Below are 19,903 nucleotides of genomic sequence, written 5' to 3'. Positions count from 1 at the left end.
AGCTTGAAAATGAGTTACTTAGTCCATTAGTTTGATGGGTTTATAACTTATCCTGCCATGTTTTTTCTATTCGAAGAATTTAAATTGTCCGGAGGTGCTTTTTTAAAATCTGTTCATATTTCGAATCTTTTTGAAGTCAAATTGGAGTTGCGATTTTGGTCACGCCGAAACAGCCAGTGGAGCACAAGAACGAGTAGTTTCGCGGCGTGAATTTTTAAATTTAAAGTAGAGTGGGAAAAACAGTGTTTGAACAAAAATTTGCTTTCTAGATTGTGATTTTTTTGTTCAGATGCGGTTATTTGACTTCGGTTTTTTAATCGATTTTTTTCTGCATGCTTTTCTGAATCAGCTCCTAGTTAATAGCCGCCCTCATCTTCTCAGCCGGCTGTTATAGCGCTCCTGTTTTTTTATTCGTCGAACTTTTTTTTCGCTTTACCTTTTTGCCGCTAGGTTAGTCTTCTTTTGACTTCTCTAGGCTAGTTTCACTCTTCTGTCATTCTGCTCAAAGTTCTTTTAAACAGCAGCTGCTCAGCAAAGCAATTCAAAATGAAGAGAGTCAGTATAAAAAATCAAAGTCAGAAATAGAAACGGGATAAACCCATAAAGCCCATTTTTAGATTCCCGGTACTTGAACTTTGTTCTCATAAGTTTTAGTTACTATCTATAATGCTCATTGGTATTCATACTAGACCCTGTAGCCTCTCACTGAGAGACAGGAGTATATTCAACTACAAAATGACATCAAAATAAATCAAAAAATTATTTCAGCTGAATGGATTTTAATGTCTTTCCCTCATTTATTGAAAAAGCGGTATGTCAAGAAATTTGAGACTTAAGTGCACTAAGTTATTATTTTTTATTAGAATGAATGCTAATTGGTGTTATGCTTACCGTCCCCCCTTCGAATTTTCAATAATTAATTTCATTTTTTTCGCCGAAAACATCGAGACACCATTTTTGTTTATGAGAATCTTTTCATTCCCCTCATTACTTTTTTTATGTGCGTGACTTCATTTTTAGCACTCATGTCATTTGTTCTTAATTTTAATTGCTTTATTAGTTTCTTATCTTAATTAACAACATCGGTGTTGAGGTCATAGAAGATAATGTTTAAAAAAAGTAAGATATATGATATATTTCATTTTAAAGATAATAATTTTTCAAAATTCTAAATGAGAACTGACTCTAAAAACCGAAGAGTAGTAAACAGCTTAATAATAAATGATAATGATCTGTCTTTTGGAAGCAAAAAAAAGATATAGTACTATGAATTTTTTTGGGTGGGGACTCGGATTGGGACATAATTTTCCCTGAAATTTTTTTTCGCATTGAGAACCACTTATAAAGGTACAGCCAATTGGCAAGTAAGCCACTCAAAACACGGAACAGGAACACGAAGAGATCAACGTTTACAATCAATTATTTCTTAATAGTTTAGTGAGCTTCGAGTAGCCTGTTAAATGGCAGTAATAAGCCAAGCTTAGCTGCTTTACTTGAACTTCTTGATTTTTTGTTCTTAATCTAAGCTCTTTGGAACTCCAGATTAAATAGCCTTTTCAACTTGTGATGTGTTTAAAATAAAAACTCTATGCTTTTTAATGAATCACTTTACATAGCTGCAATCTGAATGAAGATACAATGTTTTACATAGCTGCATGGGAAGATACATTGCTTACGCATACATAAAGCTTCTGATCCACTTTTGAGCCATAACTCCGTTAACGTGCGGAAGTTTCTTTCCGCTGGATTTTTCGGCAGAAAATTGTCCTCAAAAGCCAATAAAGCAGCTCGTATTTAAATGCAGCAACATTACAGCTCCGTTTGGGTTTCTGATAACTACATACAGAATGAGACTTTTTTAACATTCTGGGACAAAATTGAGGCTATGGATATTAGTTGAATTTTGCATTGCTGTGTCAAACTGAAAAGGGTCAAATTTTTAACCGTGGATGCTCAGTAGTAACTTGTTTTGCCCGTTTTATTTTACCCTCATGAGTTTTAGGGGGAGCAGAGCTAGCCAAAAAACTCTTGAGGGGGAGGCAATTCTCTATCAAGTACCAGAGAGTAGGCAAAAAGATCGTCCCCTTGTATTGCCGGTTCAAGCTCATGAATATAAGCAGCGTAATGAAAACTAATCGTATCTTTCCTTGTTTTAATGTATTCTGAATCAACGCAGAATACAAAATGAGGTGTATCTAATTCTATGTTGTGCTCGAGTTCTTACTTCAACGGTACATTAAGCATCTATCCTATCCTTCTCCTCATTTGAGTGATCACAAAGTAAAGTGTTCATTGTGGTATTTGCTGCTTGAGAGTAACCACTCATTGTAGTACATTTAGTGACCACGCTTCAGATCATTGCGTTGTGTTGACCATTGTGACATTGTTTGCTGTGGTTGTGTAGAAGTAGTTTCAGTTGTACACAACCATCATTGCTTCCTGTTTGCTGAGAAAGGGCAGTTGCTGCTTAAACTACACGCGCACTTGTAGTGCTGTTTGTCATTCTACTCTTGGATTTGGATCTAAGTATTCGAGAACATTCTCTGTTCCACTAAGATATTGGAGAAAGAGCGCGTTGTTAGAGAGACCAGTGCTTCTGTTGAGTGCTGCTAGTGTGCAATTACGACCACTGAGTGGAAGTGGTGACATTGAAAGTTGTAACAAAGTTGACAAAATGACGGACGATCAAACTATATACCAGTTCAAAGCGAACACCATCGATGGAGAAGAGGTAAGTTAAACTGTTTTGAAATTGACAGATTTTGTTAGAATAACCCGAAATTGAAAAACACGAAAATTCGATTTTAATTTTTTGGGAACACAGTTCAAGTACCTGGACCCATTTGTGTATTCCGTCGAATCGCGTGGCCAATCAACATTGGGCGAATTTAGCTGTTGTAATTTGTGAAAAAAAATATATACATCTATGTGTATTGTTGAGAACACTTAGCAATTGCTTTGTGTATTAGGTGAGGCTGGATAAGTACAAGGGGGATGTGTGTCTAGTAGTGAATGTTGCCTCTAAATGAGGATTGACGGCACTCAACTATACACAGCTGAGTGCCATCTACCCCAAGTACAGGGACCAAGGATTCCGCATTCTCGCATTCCCATGCAATCAATTCGGCAGCCAGGTCAGTCGTCACTCTGAATAACCTAATTAGTTTAACACCTGGTCGTTTAATAGATACCTAAATTTTTTTCATTGAATCTCATGAACAGAAATCTTATTATGTAATAAATTACGTGATTTAGAGTTTTCATCGAACAGAATATTGCACGAATTGCCTTGAGGTCAATGTTAACCAATTACTTTTTTGCCTGAGCTTTTTAATTTGGGGTCTTTTCGGAATGTAGTGGGGTCAATTTTTCATCAGTAATCCACAAAAAATATTTTAAATTGTATCAGAGCACTGTTTATGTAAAATGTCGTGTTGGCTTGTTGTAGGAACCAGGAACGGAGGCAGACATCAAGGAATTCGTAAAGCAGTACAACGTCGAGTTCGACATGTTCTCCAAGATCCAAGTGAATGGGAGTGATGCGCATCCACTGTACAAATTCCTGAAGGAGAAACAGAGGGGTACCCTCTTAGACGCCATCAAGTGGAACTTCTCCAAATTCTTAGTCAATAGGAAAGGTCACTAACTTGATTTCATTTTCAGAATTTATTGCGAATCAGCTTTCAGAATCAGCTTTTTATGCTGGTCCCTTTCTAGGTCCAAAATTGACATTTTTTAAAAACCAGATCCAGTTTAGTTATTTTCGGGACAGTGATCCCTAATATAAAAAAAACGATTTGACATCTTTTTTGTTAATTTATTAGACATTAATAGGCTCGTTAATGTGGTGGTGCCCATATCAAGTTTCGATCTGCTCAGTTCAAGCTATTACTGGGGAGTAAAATTTTCGTTGCAGACATCTATAGAATGATTCAAAATTATGATGTGGAAAAGTGTATCCTGGCAAAATTTTTGTTAATGTGAATCTTTAATCAGCGTAGCTTTATAGCTCATGGGTTTTTTCATTCGTCTGATGAAGCTCACTTTTCGATTTACATTTTTGGACTGCAATTAATTCGCCGGCTATGTTTTTTCCTCTCAAAAGGAGCCTGTAGCAATTATATTAGTCCTGTTTCTTATGTGATTTTATTTGCTTGATCGATTTTTCGTCTGAACAATTGACTTTAACTTCTTATCCTCAAAAGCGGGCTCAACTGGCAAAGCCGGGGCATTAAATGTCTGTTCGGTGCTCTTAGAGCTCTTTTTGTCTCTAATTGTACGGTTCAGCAAAATTGGTGATGTACAATTTCATGATTTGAAGGTGAAATTTTATGGTTGGGAGATTTAGTCGCCCCCTCCCTATTTCCTTGCCCCATCTACCCATTGAGGCCAGCCTCCTTACCTGAGCCAACTCCTCGCCAGTCGTTTCAGAGCAATTCGTCCGGCATTATTCGGTTTGGGTTTGTTCCTAAAAAACGATCTTTTCCGTTTGTGCCCCCTTCCCCCCCCCCCCCCCCCCCCCCCCCCAGTACGTTATGCGCCCCCAGTTAGAGAGCACGTGCCATTACATAGTAAATCATTATGTAAAAATATGGCACGTGCGTCTGGGGGTGCAAATAATATGCGCCCACTAAGCGGGGGGGGGGGCACAAACGAAAAAGATCCAAAAAAACTTATGGTACATGGTCTTTCAATAGCTGAATATTTTAAATTATTAATTATAAATAGAGGATGAGTTTAACTGAAGGCATGGTTATGTTTTTGATTATTAGCTTTCAATGTTCAGGTGTACCTGTGAAACGATATGGGCCCAAAACTGCACCTGATGACATTGTACCAGACATCGAAGAACTGCTCAAACAAGAAGCATAATACAACTAACGATCCAACATTAACCCAGCTAACAGACTTGACCAATTGCATTAACCGCAGTTAATAATGAAGTCATATTGAAAAAAAAACAAAATTTAGTTGAACGAAAAGCAATGGGAAGATGAAGAGGTCGGGAGTGAACAAACAAGTGAGCAGACGACCAATGACGTCATGGAGGTTACTTCTTACCCATCATAGAACCCTCTTTGACCGACAATATTTCAAACGTCTGACACGAATTTGACATTTCCGACAGCTTCGTCTACTGGTTGCTTGCAATGCAATGGAACTTGGACCCTCAACAATAGGATCTGCTTATCTTGCTTTTGAAAACTGAAATAATTTGCTGCCGTCGATCTGTAACTTTTTATTCTTTTACTCTGATTTGTCATCCAAAATCAATTAACTTTTTAAGGAGATTTTCCAATTCAATTGTAGTACAAGTGTAGAACTTGTCAACATCTAAACGCCTGTGATGGACAGTCCTGGGTTTTCCATAGACTAATGATGGATAATTAGTCGAGTGATTTGTTCCCATTCAAGCAGAAATGATCGGCATCAGAATTTTTACGACCAAATCAAAAAAACATGCTCTTCTATTAAGTTTGAATGTTCACGAAATTACTGACGATTGTCCTATTTATCTACCAATATAGTCCGGCAACCCACCAAAGAATACAGCCCCTATATTTGAATAGATTTTCTTGTGGTTTTTCTCGCATTGTGCTCATCTAAAACTACAAAATGTAAGCGTGATCAGAGTCGCTCGCTAGCGGAATTCATTGATGCACTAGCTGACGGCAGGTACTGAAAAGGAATAATTGGTGCTTCACAGGAGACGATTTGATAATTATAAACCAACGCCTTATTTACGTTTTTAAGTTGAGCCGCCCTTTGAAAGCTAGAATTAGTGGTTAGTGATGCCACAAATGATTGCGATGTTTAGAAGTAAGAAATATCATTTGTACTATTCACCAGAAGTACTATTTGTTCAAACGGTGCTTTCACCTAAAAGCAAGTGTGGTCAAATCATATTTTGAACCAATTTTTTCTTAGCAATATTAGGTTTATAGCTGCGAAGCTGTAAGCTGAGCGGAGCTATATTGCGGTGCTCTTGGTTTTTTACAATTCAAAGAATTTGAAATGTATTGGGGCGCTGTTTTTTAAAGATCTGTTCACACATTTTCATGATTTTTGAAGTCAAATTGGAGTAGTGATTTTGGTCACGTCGAAACAGGAAGTGGAGCGAAAAAGCAAGTGGTGTTTCGGCGTGAAATTTTTTTACTCAAATTTTAAAGTAGAGTGAGAAAAGGGTGTTAAAACAGAAATTTGCTTTCTCGCTAGTGATTTTTTGTTGACATGCGGCAATTTCACTTTGGTTTTTACTGTTTTTCTTTTTTTTTGGATCGGACTTCTTTCTTAATGGTTTTCCCAATCCATTCATAAATCATTCTAGGCCTAGTTTTGTTGTTTAAATCAAATTTCGCTAGTTTCAACTTTTTCGCTAGTTTTTTTTTGTTCACATGCTGCACTTTCTTTGATTTTCAGGTTTTTTTTTGATGTTTTGAACTGATTTTTGTTAGAAATGGTTTTCCCAGCTCACCCATAGTCACTGCTAGGTCTAGTCTTTTGTTTAGTCAAAGAAAATTCTTTGAAATGTACGTCAGGACTTCTCCTGCTATGTTATTTTGTTTCGTCGTCTGACGCTCTTTTTCGTTTTACATTTGTTCACAGTAAAGCTGCAATCAAATTTTTTGAATGATTTCTTCCTCGCGCTAACGGCGTTAGCGCGCGTGACGTCATTTCGTGCGTTCAGTGAATGACTTAGCCACTTTGAAAAAAAAGTTTTTGAGAGAATGGCGTATATGAATAACCGTTTTTTAGCCGTGTTCTGTCCATAGTAGTATAAAAAAATGACTAGAACCTCACCGGGGGGACGGACATTTTTGGAAGCCTGATTTTCTCGGCCCAACAACACCGGGGTGGGACACTTGAAAATTTTGAAAATCTGAATAAAATGTCCCCCCTATTTTACATATTTACATACATATATGTATATGCATGTATATATGTATTGTGTATATGTATATATGTGTATGTATATGTATGTATTATGTATATGTATTTGCATGTATATATGTATTGTGTATATGTATATTTGTATATGTATGTATGTATGCAATTATGTATGTATTATGTAAATGTATATATGTATATACATGTATATATGTAACGTGTATATGTATATATGTGTATGTATTCATGTATGTATATATGTTTGTGTGTATTGTTGTATGCATGTATGAATGTATTTGTGTATGTAAATGTATGCATGTATGTGTATGTGAGTATCTATATATGTATGTATGGATGTATGTATACATACACACATTCATACATACATACATACATACATACATACATACATACATACATACATACAGATTTGTACAAGAAAAACAAGTTTTTACCTAAGTATGTACACAATTATGGTAATAATCACCTATGTCCATAAATGCATACATAAATTGGTGAAAACAACAGTAAAACAACTAACCTGTTAGTAGATGTATAAAATCATTAATGATATATTAATTGGAGAGTCATCAGATCATGCCCAAACATGTTCAGGGTCACAAAACTTTCCAAAATAAATTGACCAATCGGAGTGCTTGATTTATTATTCAAATTGACAACCAATCAGAATTGAAAGATTTATAAACAAAAACTCTAAACGCTCACGTTCAGTAAACAGTAAATAATGAACACAATAGGAACAAAAGACATCATGCGCATTCATGAGAAAGTTTTATCACTGAGAGGTAACATAAATTATACACACATATCTTATCGACAATTATATTTCGTAGCTGCTTGTTCTTTGTTAGATCCAGAAGTTGACGGAGAAATAGCACTTAAATTTAGACCCTATGGTGGTTTCATTGGAATTGATAATTCAAGACTAGATCCTTTATTGAAACGGAGCAAAGTGCTACGACTTCATGCTGCATTGCATGACGCCGCTGGATTTATAAAAGATTGCCGAAACAAAGGCCCTGGACATGTTTACGCTTTCCGTTACTCACCAGTAAACAATTGTCTTTTTGGACACCTGACAGGAATATTATTCATTCTATCAGTGAAAATTTTTCATTCACAATTGTTTCGTGAATTGGAATGCTAGAAAATTTTGGCAGCAAAACCACAAATATTATTGTCCTCGATCTCGAAGGTTTCAAACTCAAGTCACTTGGATTCATTATAAAAGAACTCAGTTTGTGTTCCAGTTACAACGATACAATATTTTTCAAACCGCCGCTTAAATTCGCTGATTTACCCGCACACGATAGACAAACTGTTATTTGGCTGACCAATTACCTACACGGTCTTGATTGGGACGAAGGTGATATACCTTACTGTGATTTGAAAACAATCTGTCTGAGTTTCAGTTTTCGATTCACACGAAAAAATTTTTTTGCCAAAGGCATTGAAAAGTGTGAGCTCCTCAGTAAGCTTTTACAAAAAACTGTTTATAATCTGGAGGATCTAAATTGTCCCCGAATCTCAGAGATAATATCAGAAGAACAAGTTCCCTCCTGTTATCATCATTCAAACTTTCGTTCAACAAACGCTCAATTATCAAATCACTGCGCGGAACGTAAAGCAAGAATATTTTCACAGTGGACACAAAGTGATGCACAGAGAAGACACGGCAACATTAACAACTTATCTGTCAGACAACTTGAAGATATTCACTTGCTTGACTCCACTTGACGATCAGCCGATTGTAATATTCAAAAGAGTTCAGGATCCCTCTCCACCAATACAGAATAATTTTTCAAGTGATCAACAGAACCGAGCGAACTATCTCAACAACAAACCAAACACAGCACAACAACCGCGTTACAACTCGCTTTATAGTACAGCTGCAAAACGTTATTTTGCAACCATTACTCTTTCTCCCGACGAGCTAGACAGCTTTAGGGCTTTCCTGCCCGTGATAGATAATTTCTATCACTTCCGACTGTACATAAAAAATAAACAAAGAGCTCGAGAACATCGGAATCAGTTCAATTATGGCTATGAACCAAACAAACCAGAAGCCTATGCAGTACCCCAAAGAGCAGCGAATCCAACGTTGGAAGCAATGGGCGGACAAAAAAGTTCCTCAATTTAGATTGAAAAAAACACCACCAGAACGTGAGATATCACTTAATGAGATGCCGAATGAGTTGCGGTTATATGTCTTGGAGCACCCCGAAGTTGAAAAAGTCTTCAATCAACCATCGTTCGAGGAAAATGACTCATCAACCGTTTGTTATAAACTAGAGATAAAAAGTCATGTTAAAGGTTTCAATTTGTTTGAGTTCTGGTACATGAAACAGTTGCCCAGTAAATAATTCAAAAATTTAACATTTTATATCATCCTTGTTTCAATTCACTTTTCAATTAATTATTTTTCTCCAATGAATCAAAGAGACGAGGCTGACGCCGGTATCAGGAATTTAGTCTTTGATGTGAACAACAAAGAGAGGCCACCATGGCGTTGTTGTTCAAATTCAGCAGTGCCAAGGTCCGAAGTAATATTTTTTCAAGTTAGTATCATTGTCTTAATGATCATTCTTTGCTTCTCTATGCTCTTTCTATTATCAGAAAGCTGTGAAGAGAAATCAATTTGGATTGCTCTCTTATCGAGTTTAGTTAGTTACATTTTACCTAATCCCAAACTATGAACAAAGTTATTCTTACACATGTCAGGATATTCATGTCAATTGTAGGACCAAGTGGTTGTGGTAAAACAGAACTCTTATTTCGAATGCTAAAAGGTTCGACCTTTTATCCACGCTTTGAAAAAATTTATTATTTTTACAAAGAGTTCCAACCACTTTTCAAAGATATACAACGAGTTATACCAGGGATTGAGTTTCTAAAATACTCAGGCTTTGATATAACAAAAAATCTATCACATTGTCTGCTTATCTATGACGATTCATGTGAAGAAATCTTCAACGATAAGGAATTTGTAAAAATAGCTACCTCAGGACGTCATCGCAAATTACATGTTATATACGTCAAGCATAATTTGTTCCATCAAAGCAAATGGTCCAGAACCATTGATCTGAATACAACACACATAATATTATTCAAGTCGCTTCGTGACATTCAACAAATTGAATATCTTGGAAAACAGTTGAATTGTCTCCAACTGATAAAAGAAGCATACAAACTAGCAACTGCGGAGCCCTTTGGACATTTGATGATTGATCTCGACCCAAAAACCAGTCAGGGTTTACGTTTTTCATCGCAACTAATTGGACCGGATCCTTCTATTTTTTACATTTCGTCCCCTGAAGCAGTCATTACAACAATTACAAATGAAGAAACTTTTGCTTATGCTCAAGCAATGGGCAAATAAGAGGAATGAGAACACAGCTCAAATAGAAATATTACATCAGGGCGATTTCATTTGGTTCTTGAGTGACTGTGTGATGAACGTGCTCTCTGGAGTTGTACCAATCAATAAAGTTGAATTAAAAAAATTCGAGAAACCACTACGTAAACTTGAAGACAGGCGAGTTGAAAAAAGTGAGAGAATCAAAATTTTTCGATCAGATTCTGGAGTTCGTCTAATTAAACTGATTGCGTTACCTTGTATTGCTTTTCTGGAGCAAAATGCACACTGAAGAGTTTGTGCTAATTCCTCGTCAAATGTATGCGAATGAACAACCTCAAATTGCTCAACTTCTCAACAATAAAAATGTCCGAGAGAAAGCAAAACAAATATCACTGTTGCAAAGAAGCAAGTCTCCACCAGCACCTTCTACCACGCAACAAGACACGCAACAGCAGACCGATAATATTTTGGAGAATATCAAAGATGAGTTGAATGAGACTAGAGATGACAAAATTGATTCAAAAATTTCAACTGAAAACAGGGAGCGAGTTTTGAGAGATATTAAACACCTTGATAGAAAAAAGTTTGAAAAAGCGAGCATAATATTGGAAAAAATAGAAGTCAGAATCTCTATCGCTGGATCAGACATCAAGACTAATGGTTAATAAGTCAAGCAGGGGAATTCTCGTCGCAGATTTTCTTTACGATCTACAACAAACTACATCTAAGCTTTCACTTGAACATTACAAAGTCCTGACCTTTCTAGATATCAGTTCACAATCAACTTGTAATACATACGCAAAAAAATTTCTTGCCTTATCACTAAACGAAAAGTTACAGTTGTTTGAGGATGAACCAGAAAACGAAGAATCAGGAGTCTCGAGAACAGAAGCTTCTGGCGACGATGAAGGAAGCTTTGAAGATGCAAAAGACGAAATCCAACCGTCTAGCTCGTGGACAAATTACTTCCTCTCACGTTAAACAATTGAACAAATTATACACAAAAGGTAGTGCAGCTTTTGGTAGCATTGCTAATTTGAAGAAAGCCAGTGGTTTACCAAGATCCAAAGTGGTTCAATACCTTCAGTCGAAAGCCCCATACACAAAATACAAAAAATTCAGAAAAACTTTCCCGAGACTAAAAGCTGTTGCATACAGAATAAACGAAATCTGGTCTGTCGATGTGGCGTATATGGATAAAATTGCCCAACACAACAATGGAGTCAAATATTTACTGGTGGCTGTTGATGTTTTATCGCGATACCTACGGGTGCAACCAATAAAAGCTTTATATGCAAAAGATGCTGTTGAAGCCTTCAAAAAATGATCAAACAGAAAAAACCAGAAAGGGTTTGGACAGACAAGGGATCCGAGTTTAAAGGTGAATTCAAAAAATTTTGTGAAAAGAAGGAGATTTATTTATATACAACAGAAAACGAAACGAAGTCGGCATTTGCTGAGAGGAATATTCGATCGCTCAAAAACATTATTCACAAATACCTGGAGGAAAATTGGACTTGGACTTATATTAAAGAATTGCCCCAGTTTGTAAATACTATAAACAGTCGTGTTAATCGTGTTACCCAACTTGCACCTAATTAAACTTTTAAAAAAACATGAACCGTTTCTAATATCCCTAGCAATTAGCAAAAAAAAGTACAAGCCGAAATACGAAGAAGGAGACCTGGTTCGGATTGCAAAGCCAGACGAAATATTTAGGAAAGGTTATAAACAAAATTACACAGACGAAGTCTTCACAGTATTCAAGGTTGCCACCCTCAGTCCACCAACATACAACTTTATAGACGCAAACAACGTTATAATTAAAGGTAAATTTTATGAACCAGAATTAGTCCAAGTGAACGTCATTCCTGTCAAAGACTAAACATGAGTATTAATAAAGAATTTACTTTCGATTTGATATCGAATGCATCAATGGGAATTTTTACCAATAATACTATGGCCAAGTTTCGAAATCAACTTGCCCAACCATTACAGTTAGATGGAGATTGGCAAGTTGCCCTTGCCTCAATATCATTTCCATCAAACATCAATAATGTAAACTCAGCCGAAATAGTTGCGTATGTCAGTTCTGGCGCTGAACTTGATGCTCCACATAACAGCACCGGACAACTTCGAAGAATTCGCAAAGGTATATACAACAGTTCAGAAGAGCTTCTGGAAGAAATTTTTCGAATCGCTCAATTGAAACAGTTTGACTATGATTTTGACACTGTAACGCAAAAGTTAGTTTTGAAATTCGGACCTAACGAAGGTTTGTCATTCGAAGATGAAGAAGTACCCAGTATTCTTTGTTTTAAAGGAATAAGAGATATTTCGAATCATGGTTTTATTCATATTGGTTACAAGTCAGAAAATGCAGGCAACTCTTTGAACCGACATGTTGGAGATTTTCCAGTTGATATTACTTGTGGATCACAGCTAATATTTGTATACATTGATATAATTGAACATCAGAACGTTGGTGATGTGAGAGCTCCGGTAATAAAAATCATTGAGTCTGAAAGACGTTTGAGAAACGGTAGCATAAACACAGTGACACCCATACACCACAAGTCCTACACAAATTTGGATTACAAGCCAATGTTATCAAACAACATTCAGAACATCCAGGTAGAGTTGAGAAACGAAACTGGAAAACTAATTCCTTTTACTGGAACCGGAAAAGTTATAGTCAGTTTAAAATTTCAAAAAATTATTTGATATGGAGGCATACTACAGCAATCAAGCATCTCAATCAATGCCGCATTTTTCCGGACACTACAGACAAAGAGGCAGCGGTTTTGGAGCGCTTGCTGCAGGTATTGGAAGAGTTGCTCTGCCATTAGCACGCAAATTTCTCTGGCCCGCAGCGAAAAAGATTGGTCGTGATTTATTGGTTCAGGGAGCGCCAGAGTTAGTAGAAGGTGCAACCAAAAGAAAGTCAGCAAAACAAGCACTGAAAAGTACAGTAGCCAGAACAGCTCGCAAACAAATAGGTGGATCTCTTCAATCACGTATTGCATCAGGTCGTAAAATAATTAGACGAAAAAGACGACAATACACGAGACCTCGCTCAAACCAAAAACGAAAAATCTCAACCAGAAGAATCATTTCTCGAAAACCGCGTCCAAAAAGGAGTCGTCTGGATTTTTTCTCGCGAGTGAAAAATGCGAACTAATATTGTAATACCATCTGAAGCTACTCACATTTCTTTAGACTTATTTGAAAAACCACCTTTGCTGGTAACATTTGATCAATCATTTGAGCAAAAAACAGGACCGCTTTATTCGCCTTCAGGATCATCATTGGAATTTGAAGTTGTTGGTGATCGCAACAATTTTATTGACTTGCAAAAAATTTACCTGGAGATCAAGTGTCGAATACTTCAAACAGATGGAACGGATTTGCGCTACACAACTGGTGACGCTAATGCCAGTGATCTTCCATATTTTGCTAATAATATCCTTCATTCACTTTTCGCCGACTGTACTGTTTCTGCAAATGATATCAAAATTTCAACAGCTAATGGACACTATGCACACAAAAGTTTCATAGAAACTGAATTCTCTCACGGTACAGACGCAAAAAAAACCTGGCTAAAATGTCAGGGTTACGAGTATGAGGAAAACCCGGGCACTATTCCAGCAGCAATATCAGATATAAGAAAAAGAACAGTGCGACAATCCGCACGTATAATGTTATATGGAAAGATGGCGGTTGATTTCTTTTCTTGTGAGAAACATTTGGTTAGTGGAGTTACCTTACGCATTTCAATGAGACGATCTCAAGATGACTTTGCCGTCATCAGCGAAGACGCAAAGACGCAGCGAAACACTACAAGGTTAAAATAGATGAGGCTAATTTATTTATCAGGAAAATGACGGTGTCAGATAATGTTGTAGGTGCAATTGAGAAGACATTATTGAAAACTCCGGCAATTTACCGATACAATGAAGTAATTACCAAAACATTCTTGGCTACAACAGGCCAACAAAGCTGGAAACATGAGGACATTTTCACTAAAGCCAATCAGAAGAGTCATTGTTGCATTATGCGTTGGTATGGCATTCATCGGTACCAACACCGCTAATCCATTCCATTATCAAAAGTTTGGTTTAAGAGAGATAACCATTTATCGAAACGGTTTTGCAACGGCTGGAACTCCAATGTCAACAACTGACAACAAGAGATTGTACTATAATTCAATGAGTGCATTAGCTTATGTAGAAAATGACCATGGAATACCTCTGAGTGAGTTCGCAAACCATTATATAATGGTATTTGATCTGACCAGCACTCAAGAGGCAACTCATGACTTTATTCATCCAGAGCTAACAAATTCATCATTGTCTGTTGAACTCAAGTTCGTTCGATGCAGCGTTAGCTCATAACGTTGAAATATTTTTTCTTGGAGAAAAAGCATCTACTATCTATATTGACTCCGCAAGAAACGCATCTAAAAACGCTCTTCCCATGATCACATACTAATGGACGAAGACCAAATTCATCATCAAGTGAAAAAGTGTAAACATCTCAAATTCAAATTCAGAGGTGTTTATGCCGCTGATAATTTTCCGCTGAACTTGCAAACCAACACATTTATTATTGTTAATGCATCACGATCCAACTCTATTGTAACCCACTGGGTAGTGCTAGCTAAACGATATGCATACCCAATAATATACTTTGCAGATCCATTGGCTCTACCCTTGACTACCTACAAGGATATTTTCAACCGTTTAGAACAGTGTAAAGACTTGGAGATAATGATGGATATCATGGAACATAGAAGAGACATTCAGTCTCCATTGCAATCCTCAGACTCCCAGCTTTGTGGTTTATTTTGCATATATATTGTTCATTATTTTTATAGTGAGAATTTTCTATTCATACCTGATGTAAATGAATTAGAGTTGCTAGCTTTTGTATGAAGTAAAAGTTAATTTGATTTTGAAACAACAACATTTTTTGAATATCAATTTTTACAAAATTGAAAGGTTATGAAAGAGTTTGAGGTTTCTCGCACAAAACTCCCGTGGCCACTAAGCAGAATATCCATTATCTGATACAGAGTTGAGGAGTGTTCACCTTGCATAAGCTGGCAAAATCGTTTCAAAGTTACATCAGGGACTGTAGAAGAACGTTTGTTGGCCGTAAAAGTACTAATAGATTTCGCTGCTGCCTCACTCAAGGGTGCTGGAAGTTGTTTCTGGTTCTTGGTAACTGAAGAAGAAGTTGATTTTGAAAGGTACTCAACAGCAACATGTAGTCGTGAAATTATTGCACCACGTTTAACAAAGTCTTTTTGCGTAGGCTGAATAAGTAATTTGAAACAGTTAACGAGACACGGTATCACCGCAGGTACATAAAGAGAATCGAATATATTATCATCCTGCGAACCAAATTCATACATAACATGATAATGATTGGAGCCAAATGTACAACCTTCGATAACTGTTGCAGATGAATGATAACCATATGCATAATTTTCAATTGTTGTGTTTTCAAGTTTTGGTTCCGTCTCACAAATATTGTACTTGAAACGTTTTTGAAATTTCTTGAAATATTCGGGACTGTTCTCATACATTGCCTCAACCATAACGAACAAAAACGAAAAAGCTAATGAACAAACTATGAAAGCATAAACAATGACAGGAAGCAAAAGGTATAATAGAAATTATTCCGAATCCTCATCGACTTTTACAGACGTTTTTGGTATTTTCTTTTGGCGCTGAGTTGGTGTTTTGCCGGCTCGTTTTGCTGGACGTTTTGAGTCATCAGTTGAATCTGGTTTTAGAAGTGAATCGATCAAGCCAACTGGTTGATCAAGCATTTGTTCTAGTTTTTCAATGTTCTGACATATCAACCCAAACTCTGCCGCCGAAAGTGTAATTTTTTGATTGAAATCCCAATCGACGTGTTTACTATCACGTTTGAACAATTTCAAGGATAAGTAGGTGCCAGTGGTATGATAAGTCTTAACAGCAGCCCTAACAAGCCGTTTTTCATTGAGCGAGAGATCCAAATGAAAGTCGCTGTACTCAGCATCCTTAGATAAAACATTACCCATAATGTTGTATATATCGAGGCAAACTGTATCAAAGTAATCTGAAATGATGAATGACTAATACATTACTGTTTGTTGGAATGTAAACAATTTTAAACCCCACGCCAAAATGTCTATACAATAAACAGCTGAGCAAACAAACCCATCCACCCTAGCGTGTAAACAAATCTATACTCCTCTATATCAGCTCTGATGTTTATACGAAATATGAAATTCAAAAGATCGGAAAAAATATACCCTGCTGAATCAAGACCCATTCAATGTCACAATTGTCCAAGGCAATTTAAAAATTTCCATTCACTAATGCAACATCGCCGGGCCAAGCATTATAAAGGCCATAGCAGAAAACAGTTTTACAAGTCATTAGCTGACAAATTTAAAAACTGACAAATTTTCATTAGCAATGGATAAATTAGCTCGCCTCCTCGAGTCTATTTATATTTCCCGAGAGCACCCCAATTCAAATTAGTTCAATATGACACAATTCTATTTATAGACATGACGGAATAATGATGAAATGGCTAAGTCAAATAAACAAAAACGTCTGCAACAATTTTTCAATCTTTCCGCCATTGTTCTTTCTTGTTGTTCAATATAAGTTTTGTGAAAATTGTTTAGTTCTTCGGCATCTTATTACATTACTGCAAGTCTTTTGTTACTTAACCTTCTTCTAGAGTTTGCTTTTATCCTGCTTTTCCATTCAGTTCCATATCATAAAAACAAGATTTCAATTCTCTTGTTCCCTGTATTGATTCTAGACTCGGTGCTGTTAAGTCTTTATAAAACTTTCCTTACAAAGAAAACTGTGTGCTTTGTTACCGTTTGAATCCATAAAATCGGAACAAAAACATCTCAATTGTTTATCCATTACCTGCAATATGGCTGCTGAATATTTAGAAATTGCAAAAACAAGTGAGCGAGGCACTCGAACCCTTGCGCGATTGTGTCACAACTGCAAAAATATTGTCCTTGTAAAGGAAAGCTTTGATGATCAGACAGAATTATGGCATACAAAAAACAGCTTTATTGTTCCAGTTAATTACATTGAACCAATACTTGAATACACAAAACAAAACGATTTATCTCATCTTACAAAAACGCCAGAAAAATCACCAAGACAAGAAGAGTCTCCATATGCCCATCGATATTATGGATGTATTACTCCCATTCAAACAAAAAAGCAGGATGTGAAAAAATTGGCGAAGCGAACAAGAAAACTTTTTGCAGACTACGATCATGAGTGCATTGAAATTTGGGAGAATCAATTGGGGCAGCTAGAAGTTGAGCAAATATCTGGTTTTTGGAATTTTGATCAGTCGCCAAGTGAAGAAACAAAAACCCCGGAAAGCCTCCCGTTGCTTGTCAACAATTTTTCTGATGATGTCAACATCGATGAAACACCTCCATTGAGCCAATGTTATGCCCCCGTGAAGAAGGTCATCAAGTTATCTCGACTCTAAACAAAACAAACCCACCTCAAACTCATTGTGCATATTGAACATTTCATTTGTTGCTGTTCATTGTGTTCCAACGTATGAACTTTGTGTTTCCTTCTTTAAACTAGTTCTTAATTTAATTTTCTCTAACAATCAATCTTAGCGCTAGACTTTGCATGATTTTTTGAGAGAAGGATTTATGTGATGCGGCGAATTTCAGACATTGAACAGACAAGTATGTGAGACATTGCCGTAAACAATTAAGCAAAAACAGACCGGGTTGAAATAAACCAGTTAAAGCTTGGATTTTTCATATCATGACAAACAGTCAATAAACATATTTCACCAATTGCTATTATTCAGTAGAGAAAGTGAAACAAAACTAGGCTATGTAAATAAGAAATAAAACTGTGAGCTCAGAATCACCTGTGATGAACCAACAAAAACTAGCAAAGCAGGTAAACAAGTGCATCTGTGATATTGACACAACAGTCTGGTAGACTTGCTGCCCCCAACCACTATTTGTGGAGCAGTAGCTTTCAGTCCCAAAAGTAAACAAAAAAGACGCGCACTCTGATTGGTTGAGAGTGTTGTAAAAATGTGTCCACTCCAACTATAAATTTTTCTCATTTGCTTTTTGCCTTAACTTTCAATTCAAGTTACTGAAATAATTTTCAACAGTCTTATCAAAACTAATCAGCAACAGCAAAAAACTTTCATTCTTTCCTCTTGAAAACTTTCTTCCCAGTTCCTTATTTGTCTCAAGTTCTTACACCTGTAATGAATTCAGAGAAGTGTAGAGTTTGCAAAAAGACACTTTCGGACAAACGAAGCTTACGTCGGCACATGAAAGATGTGCATAAACATTATGCACAAACAAACGTATTCGTGTGCGATGAGTGCGCATTTGCTAATGAAAAAGTTGTCGAGCTTGAGACGCATATGAGACAACAACACAACTCAACCCACCCACGCTATTGCCTATACTGCAACAAGTTTTTCACAGACAACCTCAAGTATATGGAGCACATGAATAAAAATCATGGACTGCCAGTATGGGATGCTGATGCTGAAAACAATCAAAACTTGGGAATTCTTCATTCCGAGCAAGCATTCGGCGGTGTGTTGAAAACATATGACATACCTGTGGGAGAGCATGAAATAGACTTGCTAAGTTTCGTGCGTAGCAAACGCGATGAGATTGAAAATGTTGTTCAACTCAACACCCAAAATCAAGCACAAAAACTTCAGTTTAGCGCACTGATACAACTCACAAAACCATCGAATGATGAAAACGTTAGCAGTCAGCCAGATTGCATCAAAATATACATCAACTCAAAAATGCAGCGGGTCGACTTCACAGGCTTGAGCAAATCCTGTTTCGCTGGAATGGTTGAACAAATGCTGCTCGCACTGAACAACTTTGCATCCCATGGTAGCGGTTGGACAGTAGATAGAATTGAAAACAAGATTTCAGTAGATAGAATTGATCGCAGCATCGTCGTATTTGGCCTTGCCTACTGACCTAGCAAAAAGCCAGTACCTGTTGAATATTCGCAACCGACAAGACGAGAAATGTTTTCTCTACTGCTATACAGCTCAATTTCATAAGACATTCGGGCCACAATTGATACCGCCTAATGCTACATGGAGACAAAAGACAAATCCAATCATGTACAGTTCGGAAAATCCAAGAGCAAAACAACCGGTTGGTGAATTCATGATGCCTATGGCTTTTCACCAAATGGAAAAATTTGAAGAGCTGAACAATGTACGCGTTAATGTTTTCCGATACTCGAATAAGAAACTGATTCCTTTCCGCATATCAAATAATCGAAAATTTAGTTTCAACCTGGATCTGCTCTTGCTAAGTGATGGTTCAATGCATCACTATGTCCTGATCACCAACATCAGGGGGCTTATCCATAAGTATCTTGGAAAAAACCAGCGCATTGACAATCATTTGTGTCGTAACTGTTTCCATATCAGCACTTCATTGGATAGACATGGGAGACATGAAGAAATTTGTCATCAAAACACGCAAGCAATAATAAAAATGCCCAAAGTGGAACAGCAAAACTTTGAATTCAAAAATGTTCAAGCCCGATGGTTTGCACCGATAGTTGGATT

At 36.8% G+C, this 19,903-nt stretch overlaps 2 protein-coding genes across 2 annotated transcripts in view; one reads left to right on the top strand and one right to left on the bottom strand.

Moving 5' to 3' along the window:
- Positions 1-19,903, bottom strand: part of LOC142349203 (palmitoyltransferase ZDHHC3-like) — a 335,645-nt gene that overhangs the window by 288,432 nt on the left and 27,310 nt on the right. The gene's annotated exons all lie outside the window — the stretch shown is intronic.
- On the top strand, positions 2,358-5,291 carry LOC142349597 (glutathione peroxidase-like). Its single transcript, XM_075401278.1, has 4 exons — positions 2,358-2,731; positions 2,970-3,134; positions 3,449-3,638; positions 4,787-5,291. Exons 1-4 carry the CDS (start codon positions 2,675-2,677, stop codon positions 4,870-4,872), a joined length of 498 nt encoding a protein of 165 aa, XP_075257393.1. The 5' UTR covers positions 2,358-2,674; the 3' UTR covers positions 4,873-5,291.

Source organism: Convolutriloba macropyga, chromosome 11, assembly GCF_964194025.1.
Source record: "Convolutriloba macropyga chromosome 11, txConMacr16.3, whole genome shotgun sequence".
Lineage (NCBI taxonomy): Eukaryota > Metazoa > Xenacoelomorpha > Acoela > Convolutidae > Convolutriloba > Convolutriloba macropyga.
The sequence above is the reverse complement of the archived record's forward strand: the minus strand, read 5'-3'. Positions and strand labels throughout refer to the sequence as shown.